Source organism: Clarias gariepinus, chromosome 12 (assembly GCF_024256425.1).
Source record: "Clarias gariepinus isolate MV-2021 ecotype Netherlands chromosome 12, CGAR_prim_01v2, whole genome shotgun sequence".
NCBI classification, from domain to species: domain Eukaryota; kingdom Metazoa; phylum Chordata; class Actinopteri; order Siluriformes; family Clariidae; genus Clarias; species Clarias gariepinus.
In genome coordinates, this window is record NC_071111.1 from 12,664,583 (window position 1) to 12,679,312 (window position 14,730).

General features: G+C 36.5%; 1 protein-coding gene across 1 annotated transcript; it reads left to right on the top strand.

Annotated features, from left to right (window-relative positions):
• Positions 1-797: 797 nt before the first annotated feature.
• Positions 798-13,707, top strand: wif1 (wnt inhibitory factor 1). Its single transcript, XM_053508781.1, has 10 exons — positions 798-1,042; positions 1,239-1,381; positions 3,615-3,723; positions 3,896-4,036; positions 5,970-6,065; positions 6,793-6,888; positions 7,363-7,458; positions 9,961-10,056; positions 11,638-11,733; positions 12,749-13,707. The coding sequence occupies exons 1-10, from the start codon at positions 901-903 to the stop codon at positions 12,877-12,879; spliced, it is 1,146 nt and encodes a 381-aa protein (XP_053364756.1). The 5' UTR covers positions 798-900; the 3' UTR covers positions 12,880-13,707.
• Positions 13,708-14,730: the final 1,023 nt, after the last annotated feature.

A 14,730-nucleotide genomic window follows, 5' to 3' on the forward strand; every position in this document is an offset into this window, starting at 1 on the left:
TTTGAACTAAATCTCATTTTTCAATATATCTGATATTAAAGCGATTCCAAACAAAGTTTCTCCCTGTTGTCTCATGTTTTGTTTAGTTTAGTTTTGTGCTTAGTTTTATTATATAAGGTGCACTTTTAGACAAGAAATTTCAATTAAAGTTAATTAAAGTAACCCAGATTACGTTAAATATTTTGGGCGGACTGTATTTGGTGATTTCCACCATTTAAGCCGAAATAATACAATATTAAGATTAGATTTTTTAATTTAAGGTTTGATTTTTTAATGATTATGAATAAATTAATCAATGAACAAATACCAGTTTTATTCATAAAAAAGTTATAAACAATATGCCCGAATTTAAGTATATTAGTATTTAAATATACAGTGTAAAACGAATGTTTATAAATATAATTTAATATAAATACATATACATATCTAAATACAATTTCATGCATTTCGACACGATCAATCAACAAATTTTTAAAATGTTATACTTATTATACTTTCTAAAATATTTACGTTACATTTATTATTTATAAATTTGAGTTATTTCTTTTCCTTTTTAGAAAACACAATTTTAACAAGATGTAACTTTGAATAGTGATTAGATATGGGTAGTTATTATGCGTTAAATCTTAATATATTTTGAAAACAAAATTATAACTTAAAAAAAAAAAAAACTTTTATGTGAGGATATTTCCCGGTCTCAGTGCGGTGTCCCCCCAGTGGTTAAAACTGATCATTACATCTTGTGATGTATTTAAAGCAGAAGGCTGCGAGGCGCCCGGACATTTCTCTCCCCACACTGCACGCGCAGTGAAGATCCATTGAATGCGCAGGATTTAGACATAAAGAAGACTGATATTAAGCAGAGCAGTTCACAAGACGTGACCAGGAGCACTGTGCGCAATGGCTTTTACGACTCTTATGTTTCAGCTGTGGTTTAAGACCTACTTTATTCTAGTTTTGAGGAGTTGGTTAGTCGGAGCTGCCCCTGAGCAGGGAAGTCTGTACATGTGGATTGATGCCAGGCAAGCCAGGATATTATTAGGTAAATAATAATAATAATAATAATAAGCAAATGAACATAATAACAATAAAAATAAATTTCATGGTGGAAAAAGGACTGGTATTGTAACTCTCTCTCTCTAGAGCATCACACTGGCACTTTTATTTAAGTCATCAGTTGAACTGCTCGCATGTAAGTCATTATTTCAGTCCTTATTTGTTTGTTTGCTTTTTGCCAGGTTTCGAGGAGGATATTTTAATAGTGTCCGAGGGTAAAATGGCCCCGTTCACCCACGACTTCAGGAAAGCACAGCAGAGGATGCCCTCCATCCCTGTCCATATCCACCACGTGAACTTCACCTGGCAAGTTACTGATGATCAGGTAAAGAGTTCCAGCCTGCACATACTGCATACATTTACTGTAAGAGGTTATGAGTTTACATAAAGTTACAGTGATACCTTATTGTTATATTCAAAATCTAGAAAATCTATATATCAAATAATGGAGAAGAGGAAAAAAAAACGTATTAAATAAGTAATAAGCCTGTTTTTTGCTGTCATTTTGCATCTGTTGGGATTTGAGGTCTCGGTGCATTATAGCAGCTGGATCATGGATCAAAGCATACGCCTGCTTTATCTGCGCCTGCAGGCATGTGGCCCAAACATCCGCAACATCAGCACGTTTACGCCTGGGCACCTGTTTCCTTTTATATTTACTTCGTTTGGCAGATGCTTTTATTTAAAATAATTTTTCTAAAAAGCGCATAAGGTTTAGATTCCTGATATCTGAGACCTTGGTGGTACCAGGTTTAAATTCATCACCACCACCACCTTCCCATTAGTAGTCCAGAATCCTAACTGCTGCATCGCCCTTACTTTTATACTCTTTGAATACGCCGTTGAATCTTATTGTTGTTCGACACTGGATTTACAGTATTAGTGACGGAGTGGATGATCATTTCACGTACATTTTTACTTGCATGTGATTCAGTACCTCCCACTCTGGTGCAAGTCTGCCTGGTTTTGATGTATTTCAGCAAGGAAATAACCAAAAGCAGATCAGAATGAATATTATTTTTAAAGAGCTACCAAGTACCACATTGAACGCTGATTTGATTTTAATTAGCAGAACACTGTAACAGATACCAGACATACAGCATACAGTCCTGGTGGAAGTAATTACAAACAACTTGAAGAGACTATGTTGAATTTTCTATAGTGTGCCTATTAAATCACAAGCTAATTCATATTTCTGAGACAGTTTTGTTACAACTCTGATCTCTGATTAAATGTGCTGGGTTTAGTACAAGTTTAATAAATTTAATGTGCTCTAGATTTACAGTAGGAGCTCACTGTTTTGGAGTATTTTAAGTATCCTATAAAACCACCTAACGACTCCAGGGATCCTGGTTCGAACCTAAGCGGAGGGTACTGTACTGTATGTCTGGTGTATTATACGTTCTCCTTGTATTATTTGGGTTTTCTGCTTTTCATCTCGCTTCTTAAGCACAAAATGTGGATTGGCATCACATCTGAGATCTAATCCCATCCGTCCACCCAGGATATACCTATGATAGGGTTACTTAAAGTGACTCAATAAATGAATGAATGAATTAATTAATTTACCATTTTGTTCCTTAATAATCATTCAAACCAGGTCATTTTAATCATAAAGACAAACTTTTGTGATAAAAATGTCATCTGAAAGGAAAATAATTAGAATCAAAATAAACCATAATTAGAAAAATACAGTATGTTGGATCAAGGCTGATTTGTTAGATTCTGTCGGGTTTAACGAATGACATGCCCATAGACACTGAGCTCATAATACACAAACGGCATGTTGTCTTAATGAAAAAGAGAGAAGTGGGGTTAAGGAGGGAGAAAGAAGTGTACAGAACGAGAGTAAAAAGGGAGAGGGTTCTCTATTTCCTTGGCTCTGTTACCCCATACTTCAAAGCCTGCCGCCGAGGCTTAAGAACAAAGACCTCGGGCATAAAAGGCTGGCGGCGAGAGTTATCTGCGTTGGTTATTACCATTCAGCAGAAGGATTAGCAAAGCTCTCCACGCGGCATGTGTATTTTCCCTTCATCAACCACCACCATGCTCCAGAAATCTAAATCTAATGGATGGGAGGAAGAAGGAGAAGAAAAAGAAGGAAGCAGAAAAAAATGTCATCTTTTGCTTTCATCTTCTTTAGGGACGTGTGTGTGTGTGTGTGTGTGTGTGTGTGTGTGTGTGCACGCTCATATGCGTGCTTCGCCATGCCATCACAGCAGCTCTGACAACTGTGTAATTTTCAAAGCTTTGAGAACATTATTTAGAGAATAAAGCCCCATTGAATTCGGAGCAAATAAACCAATCACATCCGCACACAGAAACCAGGAGCCTGCATTCACTCCTCGTAGATATATGTGCTCCTCTGTTGTGATGACTTACACAGCATAATCAAATTTACAAATCCGTAACCTCTCTTTTCATTGTGCTTTCCTTGGCCCCAAGTGCCTTCCTTCAGAAGGAGGCAAGCGGAGGCCCACGCTTCAGCCGCAGCAGCTTTCAAAACTTTTGGTATGTGTATAGGGAAAGAGCAAAGAGCATATCTTATTCCGCTGCAGGAGGATTACTTCTACGAGTTCCAGAGCCTGCGCTCCTTCGACAAGGACATCATGGACGACCCCATCGTTAACGTCCCGCTCTTAGGCTCAGTACCTCACAAAACCTCAGGTGAAAAACGCATTTTCTGGAAATATATGTATTTTTAGTTTGTAGCAAATTCAGCTACATTTCTTTGTGTCTTGTTTGAAAGAGTAAGTAACAGGAAAACCGGTCTGAGAAATGCATAAATGGATGTTTGATGGTCCATACTAAACTATAGCGAATGGGTTTGTTTACTCAGTGATTCAGGTAGGCTTCCCGTGCCGAGGTGAGCAAGATGGAGTTGCAGCATTTGAGGTCACCGTTCTGGTAATGGACAGCGGTGGAAACATCGTTCTCAGGACCCCACACAATGCCATCTTCTTTAAGACCTGCCAAAAAGGTTAGCTTCTTCACACTTCCCATTTTCAGGTTGTTTAAAAAAGGAAGAAAGGAACAGCTGCATGGCAGCCTTTTATGACATGCACGTGAATATACAGTAGATGATATAAAGTATCTTATACTACAGCACTGTAGAATTCTCAGAACTGACAGGTCTGGTTTATTTAATCATTTTCTATTACACTAAGGCTGTTTTTTATATTAATGCACTTGCATTATATTAATGGCTGTATGTTGCTGTTATCATTGCTGTAATTAAAGCTAATTCTGAGGAACAAGTGTGGCAAAAATGTAACATAATCCAAGACTCATGGCACATTGAAACACAAATAAAAATGCTGACATAGTGAAACATTTGCAGTTTTGTACAATGGGAAAGTCTTCAGGATTTATGGCTTTGCTTTGTGGTTTCTCCAGAACATGAAAATGTTTTTTTTAACTTTAAGAGAGAGAAAAGACAGATGAGGGAATGGGTGGTTATAACTGCTATAGCTATATAAGGCATTACCGAAATGAAAACTGTTTTATTGTTAACTATATGTAAAACTTATTAAAATCGACATAATCCAACATACTTTCCATTGAATTTATTAATCAAAACAGTGTGGTGCGGTTTTGATTAATAAATTAAAGGAAAGTTGTTAAATCACAACAGAATAAAAGAATTAAACCATTTTTAATTGTAGAGTATTGGGACAATAATAATCTTAACATTGAAAATCATTGATTATTTTCCTATAACGGTTTTTTTTTTTACATCATTCTTTAGTTTGATGCACCAAATGACTCTATGATTAGCTAGGCGTATTTGTCTCTGTGAGAATCTGCAGAAAATGCAAAGCTGACTAAGCTCAATGGCTTTGCGCACCGAGGCTCTCTGTTTGATGATGGACAACTAATGTTGTGGTTTGTGGTCAGACCATAGTATAAACAGTTAGTGGATCTTCCTGCAGCCAATGAAAGCTCAACATGACAGAGTTAGCATTAATATAACGTGCACGTATTTGAATCATGATCTTGTAGCACGATGTGAAAGTTGTATCTGATAAGATTGTATCTTAACACTTTAAAAATTGATGAAAAAAAAAAGTTAAATGTGATACCACATTTCACACACAAAGCCCATGATGTCATGTGAAATCTCCCAGCTGCAGCCCATGACCCCCCTATCACACACACACACACACCTAGTGCTGCATTCCTTACACACCCTCCTCCACACACACTCCAGAGATCAAATGGTCCATCTGGCTGAGGTCTCTCTGTGGGGAGGAAGCAGCACGTTCGCCAGTGACAGCTGAAGGTGGCCTAATGATCAAAACACAGGAAAATACACCACCACCATCATTGCGAGCAGGGTTTCTGTTGTGATTGTGGCCCGGAGGCTATAGGCCATAACTGGACTCAGACAGGATTTGTTTTCTCGAAAAGATGAGACAAATATTCCATATGTGTTTTATTTCCATAGCAGAAGAATGAAAGTGGATGCCAGGTTCCCCTTAGGGCAGCCGGTCAGCAGTTCCAAATATTCCAGACACCGCTACTGCTTGTAGAAAGAGAGGAAATTGTTTTTCAAACACGTCTGGAAGCTACACTCGTTTCCATGGAATGAGCCTTTAATATGACTAGAACACATGGTTTTTAGAAACAGTGTGCAGAATTAGGACGTGGTCCATTCCAGGCACAGCAGTCCAGATTCCAAGGCTTTACATTTGAAATGACATTTTTGACAGACTTGCTGAAATTGTGGGTTCACCTCAAAGCCTTTTGATTTCATTCGTCCTTCCAGGTACTGATGCTTACTTCCTTTGAAGGCATGTGTGTGTGTGTGAGAGAGTGAATTCAGTTGCCTGTGCAGGACCCTTAAAGTGATGGGAGGAAAAAAAGCAAAGAGCCCTCACCATCTCTTTATTCTCCTCTCTCTCTCTCTGAAGCAAAGTGTCCTGGCGGCTGCAGGAACGGGGGCTACTGCAACGAGAGACATGTCTGCGAGTGTCAGGACGGTTTCTATGGCACACATTGTGAAAAAGGTAAAAATAAAAACATGAGTCCTGCAATCCTGCAATTAACATCTATAGGTACCTGACCAGCCGGTCTAAACATCCTATGCAGATTGGCCAACAATGCACATAAACAGCACATAAATATTCAGATATTTTCATACAGTCTATGTGGCAATACACTGTGTTGTCTGTTAAAACTATTTTCACTTACTTTAAAGCTGTTGCATATTTAAGCAGAAAAAATAAAAAGGTATACCAGTGGTTCTCTAGATAGAGTCTGGGGATCCCCATGTGGTCTATGCAGCATATCCAAACAAGGGGTCTGTGCCTTCACACATGTTAGTTACAGGAAATCACGAGTTATTGTATTTATTATTGAGTTTAGGAAGTTATTAATGTATTTGACTGGCGAATGGAATTTAATGGGTTGAAAATAATGAATAAATAATAAAAACCTCTGGAAAAAATAGACAAAACATTATTGTACGCATTTCAGTATTTTCCACAAAATAAATCTAGACACATGAGATCCATGGGCTTTATTTTACAAGCTTCTGAGCCCTTTGTCTATAATTCATCTAGTCCCCTGAAGGGTCCTTCAAAAATGTTGGCAAGTGAAACCTCTTTATAAAACAAGAACCACCAATCATCTAAAGAACCCTCAGGGAACCCGTTTTCATGTCATGAAGTGCTGTGCATTTTGGGCGAATGTAAAAATACATGACACTGATATCCACTTGTGTCTGTCTCCCAGCCTTATGTTCACAAAGATGCCTGAATGGAGGTCTGTGCATGAGTCCAGGAATGTGTATTTGTCCTCCTGGTTACTATGGAGCCAGCTGTGAGAAAGGTATGGAATATACAGTATGGGAGAATATACAGTAACCCTAAACTCTATACATATGAAGACTTTGAAGTGCTTACTTTATAATTAGATTTACCAATGCAGCATATACTCGCAGATAACAGGGTAATAAACTATACTTTTCCTTGTCACTCGGGTGCCCTCAGGAGTAGACCTTCTGTACTGTTAAGTTTTGTTTAGAAATGTGCATGCAGTGCACATTTAGGTATTACGCTAAAAGAATTTGAAGTGTCGTTCCTAAGTTACAATTATGAAGCTTAAGTCAGTTTAATGATACACTACATTTATATTACTAATATATTATACAGAATACGAAAGGTATAAAAGATGTACCCTTGATGGTATAAGCTCAGTGACAAGGAAAGGTACTGTTGATTATAAATGTATTTTCTAAGAAGTATATTACACATTTAGAAACAGAATAAACCTGTAGATAGAATTCTTTTGTGTGGTTTGCAGCAAACTGTAGCACTACATGTTTGAATGGAGGAACATGTTTCCATCCTGGGAAATGTATTTGTTCTGCTGGATTCGAGGGTGTCCGCTGTGAAATTAGTGAGTACAATTAAATCATATCTTAATATAATGTCTATCATAATAATTTTGACTCTCAGTCACTTACATATGTCTTTAGGCTTGTCTACTGCTTTTACAGAACTAGAAGAATCATCACTGCTCACTGTTTAAATACTGCTTTCCTTCAACATTTTATTTTCACATTATTTATGTAGATAGGTTTAGACACAGTCCTTTGCTGGTTAAGATCTTACTTACTGGACAACTACCAGTTGGCTAGCCTTAATGGAGTTCTCTGGAGAAGTGCACTAGGGTGATCCACATGGTTCTGTTTTAAGTCCTATATTATTCTCCTTTATATACACATCTTTAGCCTTTTGGCTTTCATTTCTTAGCTAATGAAACACAAACACATTTATTAAGCAATCCAAAAAGATTCAGGAGAGCAGCTTTGTGAATATGAAGACGTATAAATAATTATTGGATAAAGAGAGAACTAAAATAATAGAGAAATAATATTAGTGTATGGGAAAGGAAGTATGCAGAAAATATGGCTGCTGGATCAGGCCTAGATTTAATTTAAAATATCACACACAGTTCATCTTCTGGATGATTTTTTTTGTTGTTTATTTTTAACAAAACTCTGGAAAGAAAATCATGAACGAGAGTTATTCATATGAATCGTCAAAACATACTTACAGAAATTTACCCTGAGAATTAACAAAATTAAGAATGAAATCTTTTGTCACTTTATGTTCCAGGATCTGATGTTAAGGGGAAGGAAAAGCCCTGGCATTTGTTACTCCGTCGTAATGGTCACATTACCACACGTTGTCTCCAGAGACACCCCCCAAATAAACTTGCTAACTGAAGTGTGTTCTCACACTAATGCCAAATGGGCAAGCACCTACAGGGGCAAACGTGACGTCATTATTTAGGTGTAACAGAGTGGTAAATTCCAACTTTTTAGGACTAATTCGAACGCAGCTAATAGGATAAACGAACTGTAAAATAGCTCTGGCATGGACTTCACAAGTTTTTCCTAAAGCCTATGATCCATATGATTTATAAGATCCATCAGTGTGTCATTTGAACGTATGCTTCAGATTAAGCATGAGGAACATGTGACCTTTTGTGCAAATAGATAACGTGGTACACATCAAATTGACTTACAGTCACAGAATATTGAATACTAAATATTAATTATATTAAATATTGAGTCGGTTAAAAATATATATACAAACTTGAAAAAAAAGAAAAACCTGTATAACTATTTTAATACCAAATTTATTGCTTTACATTTTATATATATATATATATATATATATGTGTGTGTGTATATATATATATATATATATATATATATATATATATATAGAGAGAGAGAGAGAGAGAGAGAGAGATAATATTATGGTAATAATATGATTATATTATTAATATTATATTGATATAATGTACATCACACTATTTTTTTTCCTGAAGTGTGTACACATTTTTTGGCTGCCTTTGTCTTATATACTGTTTTTTTTTTTATCATCTGGTTCTCATCTGCACATTTTGCACGTACACATTTTGACTGTCATCCTGCCTTAACCCCCACCACACACACACACACACACACACACATATACACACACAGCTTCCTAGATTAGAGACAGGATGTTTTCACACTATTAATCAGTTCCATTCAGCTTTGTAGTTCATGTACTCCTGTTACCTGATATCTAAGGGAAATATTATTAGGACATTAAAGAATATCATATATTTATGACTCAGATTAAGCGCAGGAGTTCAGGAGTATTTCCCAGATTTAACTCTGTCTGTGACCAGAATAGCTACACAACCGGAATAGGAACGTGGCTGTAGTCCCATCTAGGATCAGGTAACATGCTTTATATAAAAACTTCCAGTCCGTGTGAAGACACGCTGTAATAAAGATATCACATGTTGTAAGTATTTCATTGACAAGTGATATTTTGAACGTAAAATTCCTATAAAATGTAATTCTGTAGCTCACAACTGCCTGTCTGATGTAAAGGGATCGTCAAGCATTTAGCATCATGTCTAGCTGCACATTTCTGTTTTACCCCTTAAACTCATTTTGATTACTCTCTACTTTTAAACCACATTGTAGGCTGTTAATCACCTAACAGCTGTTAAAACAAAATTGCTGTAATTATTTTCTTGATGAGATGCATGATGCACAGTTTCCACTGCTTAATGGTTTTACATGAAAATGGCTCAATCCAGGCCTGATGTTTCTGCGGGTGCAGAAAGCACAGTAGAAGATAACGCTATAATAAGTACCGAAAGTCTGTAACTGATAATGTTACGTTTCTTTGCCTTTTTCTGCATTACTCAATAGTTAATAGTTTCTTTCTACCTAATACACACACAATGCATATCTTACATTAAACATAACACAGCAGGATCAGATCTCCATCTGATCTATACTGTACTGTAGTGTATTCTGAACTGTAAGCCAGTATTTGCCTGACATGGAGGCCCAGAGACAGTATGTAACTCTTGTCTTTGCTGTAGGTAAATGCCGCCAGCAATGCAGAAACGGAGGCAAATGTATAGGAAAGAACAAGTGCAAGTGCAGCAAGGGCTACCATGGAGATCTGTGCTCCAAAGGTGAGAAAATATCTCTTGTTATTCCTTTGCGTCTTTGACTTATGCATTTTTTTCATGAGACTATATATATATATATATATATATATATATATATATATATATATATATATATATATTATTTTTTTTTTTTTTACAAACATTGCCAAAGACATGCCTTACCACAAGCTGACTCGAGCTTACTTTTTTTTTTTATTGTAATCCACTGGCTGTCCTATAAAGAGCACAGACTAATTATAGTTTGTATAAAATGTAGCAGCAAGAGCTTTTACTTAAACACAGATGAAGGAATAGATTGCTCCAGTACTGGCGTCACTTCCCTGACTATCAGTTCAGTACCACTATATGCATTCTAATGTGCTTTTGTTTGTTTTTATTTATTTATAAATGAACAGGAATCTGCTTGATTCATTTTGTCTAACTGGATATGCTCCATAAGGAATTCTACAAGAATGTAGGAGCAAGACAAAGCAAAACACAAACTAAGTAACCGGATTAAACAGATTTTGTGTAGTCTTACTTTTGACTCATAAATGAATAAAAATTAATAGTTTTATCCCTAGAAGGTGGCGTAGTGGTTAACACTGTCGCCTTGAACCTTCAAAGTCCGGGTTCGATTCCAGATCAAACCCGGACTCTCCAGGGTTTCCTCCAGGTACTTGGTGGGTTTCCTCCTGGTTCGATCCCCACCTTGGAGTCTGTGTGCATGGAGTTTGCATGTTCTCCCTGTGCTTGGTGGGTTTCCTCCGGGTACTTCAGTTTCCTCCCACAGTCCAAAGACATGCAGATTAGGCTAATTGGCTGTAGTGTATGACTGTGATGGATTGGCACCCCATCCAGGGTGTACCCCGTCTCGTGTCCTAAGTCTGAGTGAGTGAGTAAGTAATTAATCGCAGAGGGAAATCGCTTCGCCTTGTTGCAGTTGCTTATTGTTGAAAAAAATAAAAAAATAAAGGAACCACATCAACATACTTACAATTACAAGAAAGATTTAAGTTCTAAGATTTAACTGTAAGTTGTACTAACAGTACTAAAATGCAACATATATTCAGTGGATATTGGACATCAATATTGGTAGTAAATAAATTTAAGTAGTTTGCAAGTAGTAACATATGGTCAGGGGGGGGTATGATTGTAGAGAAAGGATCTGGTGGTGTCTGTGCTACTATTTCACACTTATAATAAAAAATGAGGCATTATTTCTATTCTCCTATTTTTTTAATTATTATTTCGTATTTTATTTTATTTGTTTAGTTTTTTTATTTATATTTTCTAATTATATTCTTATTTTTTTATTTATTATCCTTATAATTTCTATTATTTTTTTCTATTATTATATTATATTATATTATATTATATTATATTATATTATATATACTTTTAACAGAATTTTTAGATGCTGCACACACACACACACACACACACACACACACAAAGTCATTTAATGAACAGCTGGTGGTATATGGGCACAGAGGAGATTATGAACAGTGACATTTCCTGCACAGCAACATAACCCCTCTAAATCCTAAGGCTAAACATTGTGTCTCTATTTATGTTCTGTTCGTGTGTACTGTATGTGCGCAGCTGTCTGTGAACCCAGCTGTGGAGTCCAAGGGACATGCGTGGAGCCCAACAGGTGTCAGTGCCAGGAGGGTTGGCACGGACGTCACTGTAATAAGAGTGAGTGAGGAACCTGATCACAGCACACAGTGTTCAGTCTAAAACCCCTACAGGCACTTTCCCAAGCCTCAGCTACTAAACTACACGCCGTAAACACATGAGCACATTTAATCCACAGTAACTCTAGAGTTTGCTCGGGTGCTTCCGGAGGATCAAGTGAAAGTGAGAGTGGTATGTTGGGTCGGACTGGCTCCTCACTACGGCTTTGTTTTACTTAACCCTTTAATAGGGGGAAAGGATTCATATTACAGGCTGCTTATGACTGCTAGCCTCCATCTGCCTCTGTTCCCTTTACCCCACATGTGCTTCCAGGCAATAAACATCTCATAGCGTATTATTATTATTATTATTATTATTATTATTATTATTATTATTATAGTTTATCTTTTATTATGGTCTGAAAAATCATGCCTGTATTTTTACTTTTTATTAATTATTTTAGTAGCATTTTGCACATCAACACAAAAAAATGGCTTCATCATCTGGAAACTATGAGATAAATCTATTAATAAGTACTGTTAAATTGAAATTTAAGACGTTTTAACAATTTGTTTTGCGACTACAGTGCTTGCAGTTGTAGGGAATAGTGTCTATGTGTTTTTTTAAGGGTAAGATACAAGGATCTGATGATGTAATTTGTTATGTTTATAAGTATTTATTACAGATATGTAAAAAAAACAAAAAAAAACATAAAAAAACAGACAATAGATCTGGCTAATTCCTTCACTTCAGGCTTACATTTTGTCAGGGTGTAAATCCCGCTCCTCAGTCGGAAGAGAGCCACTCTTTTCCCTTAAAAGGCGAAACTCAAGTTGCTCAGCAGAGTGTGAAGACTCATCACAGTGGAAATTGCAGTTCACTTGACAGGCAACAGAGAGCTGTAAAAATGACAAATGGCTCTCTTAAAATGTTTTGTTGTTATTGCGTAATTAACTAAGATAAGCACAAACAGACTAGGAGTTGAGAAGGCTTTCATTGTTAAACATCAGGCTTATTTTCTATCTTTGTTCTTCAGGACATCGTGGGGGATTGTCGTTCCTCCAGCGCCAAACAAACTCCAGGTCCAAACCTCACACCACATCAGAGAAAGGAACCAAGGAGGCCTCCGAAACGAACCGCCCTTCCGAGAGCAACTATGTAGTTTAAGGTTCTTGCTGTCCTTGGTGACCCCCTCTACCCCTGACCCAACGTCTTCAAGGACTCATTCCAATCATTCTCAATGAGAGCCTCCAGGCTTAGACTGCTGCTTCCACCAGAACCAGACTCGTTTTGTTTTTTTCTCCTCGGTATTCCCTTTCAGAACTCCTTTGATAGAGTATCTCTTAGCCCTGACAGACTCTCCTTCTGTGCTGCAGACACTGCGAGGGAGTGCCTCTGCTGGAAATGTGGACATGAATCACAGGGAATACATTATAGACCAGAAGCTCTTTTGTGTGGGCATGACTTGACTGAGGATGGTAATTACTGCGTTCGGCTCATGTGCATGGGTTGACTAGTCTGTCTGTTTCTCTTTATTACTCTCTCTTCTATATCGAGACAATGAACAGACCATTCGAAAAAAACATCTGTTTTGTTCCTTTCGCTCTGTATTCTGTAGTGTATATGCTATAGAAAATGGAAATATATTTAGATGTTCTGACAAACTAGTCTAGTCGATAAGTACTTAGTTTTATATAACAAGCTGTGTATAGGCATACCGAAGCATTTAGTATTGGACTGTTGCGATCACACTGGTGATACCACTCAAAAAAAAAAATTCATAATGCTTTTGAAAAGTTTATTATTCTTTCAGTATGTGAGCAATCAGAAAAGTAGCTCTGTCCATGCTGCCAGTTTAACTCATGGGTTAATAAATGTTTATTTGAACACAGTGCATTATCAGAATGGAGGGAACAGCATATAGACATGTTTAAACGTTATTTCCACCTCTTTTAGTTCTATGTGTTTTTGTGTAAAAACATAATAAAAATTATCTGATCATAGCGAGTCTGAGTATTATGCAAATACAACCACAGATGAACAACAACATATAACCTTTTTCACTGTGAAATTATTTACCACAAATGAAATCCAAAAGAAAAAAAATCATGTGGGTACTACTTTCATACCCGCTTACTGCATCTACAGGATTTAGGAGGGTAAGTTGTAGCCGGGTGCTGCTAATCATCAGCGCTTGATTAATTGATCATGACCAAGTATGCAGACCTCTGCAATAAAAGTAGAAGTTTTGTCAGTTTGCATGTATGGAGCACTCAGGTGTGTGTTATGACAAGAGGAGGGAAAGACATAAGCAATGAAGAAATTGTTGCTGCACATCAATCTGAAAACCATTTCCAAACAACATTTGCCAATCTTCACAGTAGTGGACGCACTAGTGTTAATTTTGTCGGCTATTTTCAATTTTAGTCTTAGTCTTAGTCTCCTAGGATAAATGTCCCTGTTAGTTTTTATCACATTTTAGTCAATCTTATCATATTTTTGTTTAGTCAAGTCTGAACATTTTAGTCTAGTTTTAGTCAAATAAACCTTTAAATATTTAAGTCTAGTTTTAGTCAATGAAAATGAAACATTTTAGCAATAAGATTATTATTAATTAACCCTACAGTCAATCTAGTCTAGCCAAACCCATTTAACGTTTTAAGGTTTTTCACAAAATAGTTATTTTAACATTTAAAATGTGTCTTTTCATCTGATGTTTTTTAGCTAATTATATTTATTTTTAACCATCATAAAAACTGCTTCATGTCCATAGATTTTTAACTACAAAACAATAGGAGCAGTATGGACAATACAGTGTTTTCAATTTTTATTTTTCCTAATATCAGTTTACACACTTGGATACTGTAGCTCCTATGAGTCACAATGATTTGCTAACCTATTAGATTAACGTGTTTGGCAAAACACAATAAAATAAAATAAAATACATCACAACATAATTGTGGAAATAAATGGTAACATAAGGAGGCTGTAAAACTGGGTGATTATTATGGTATGCCT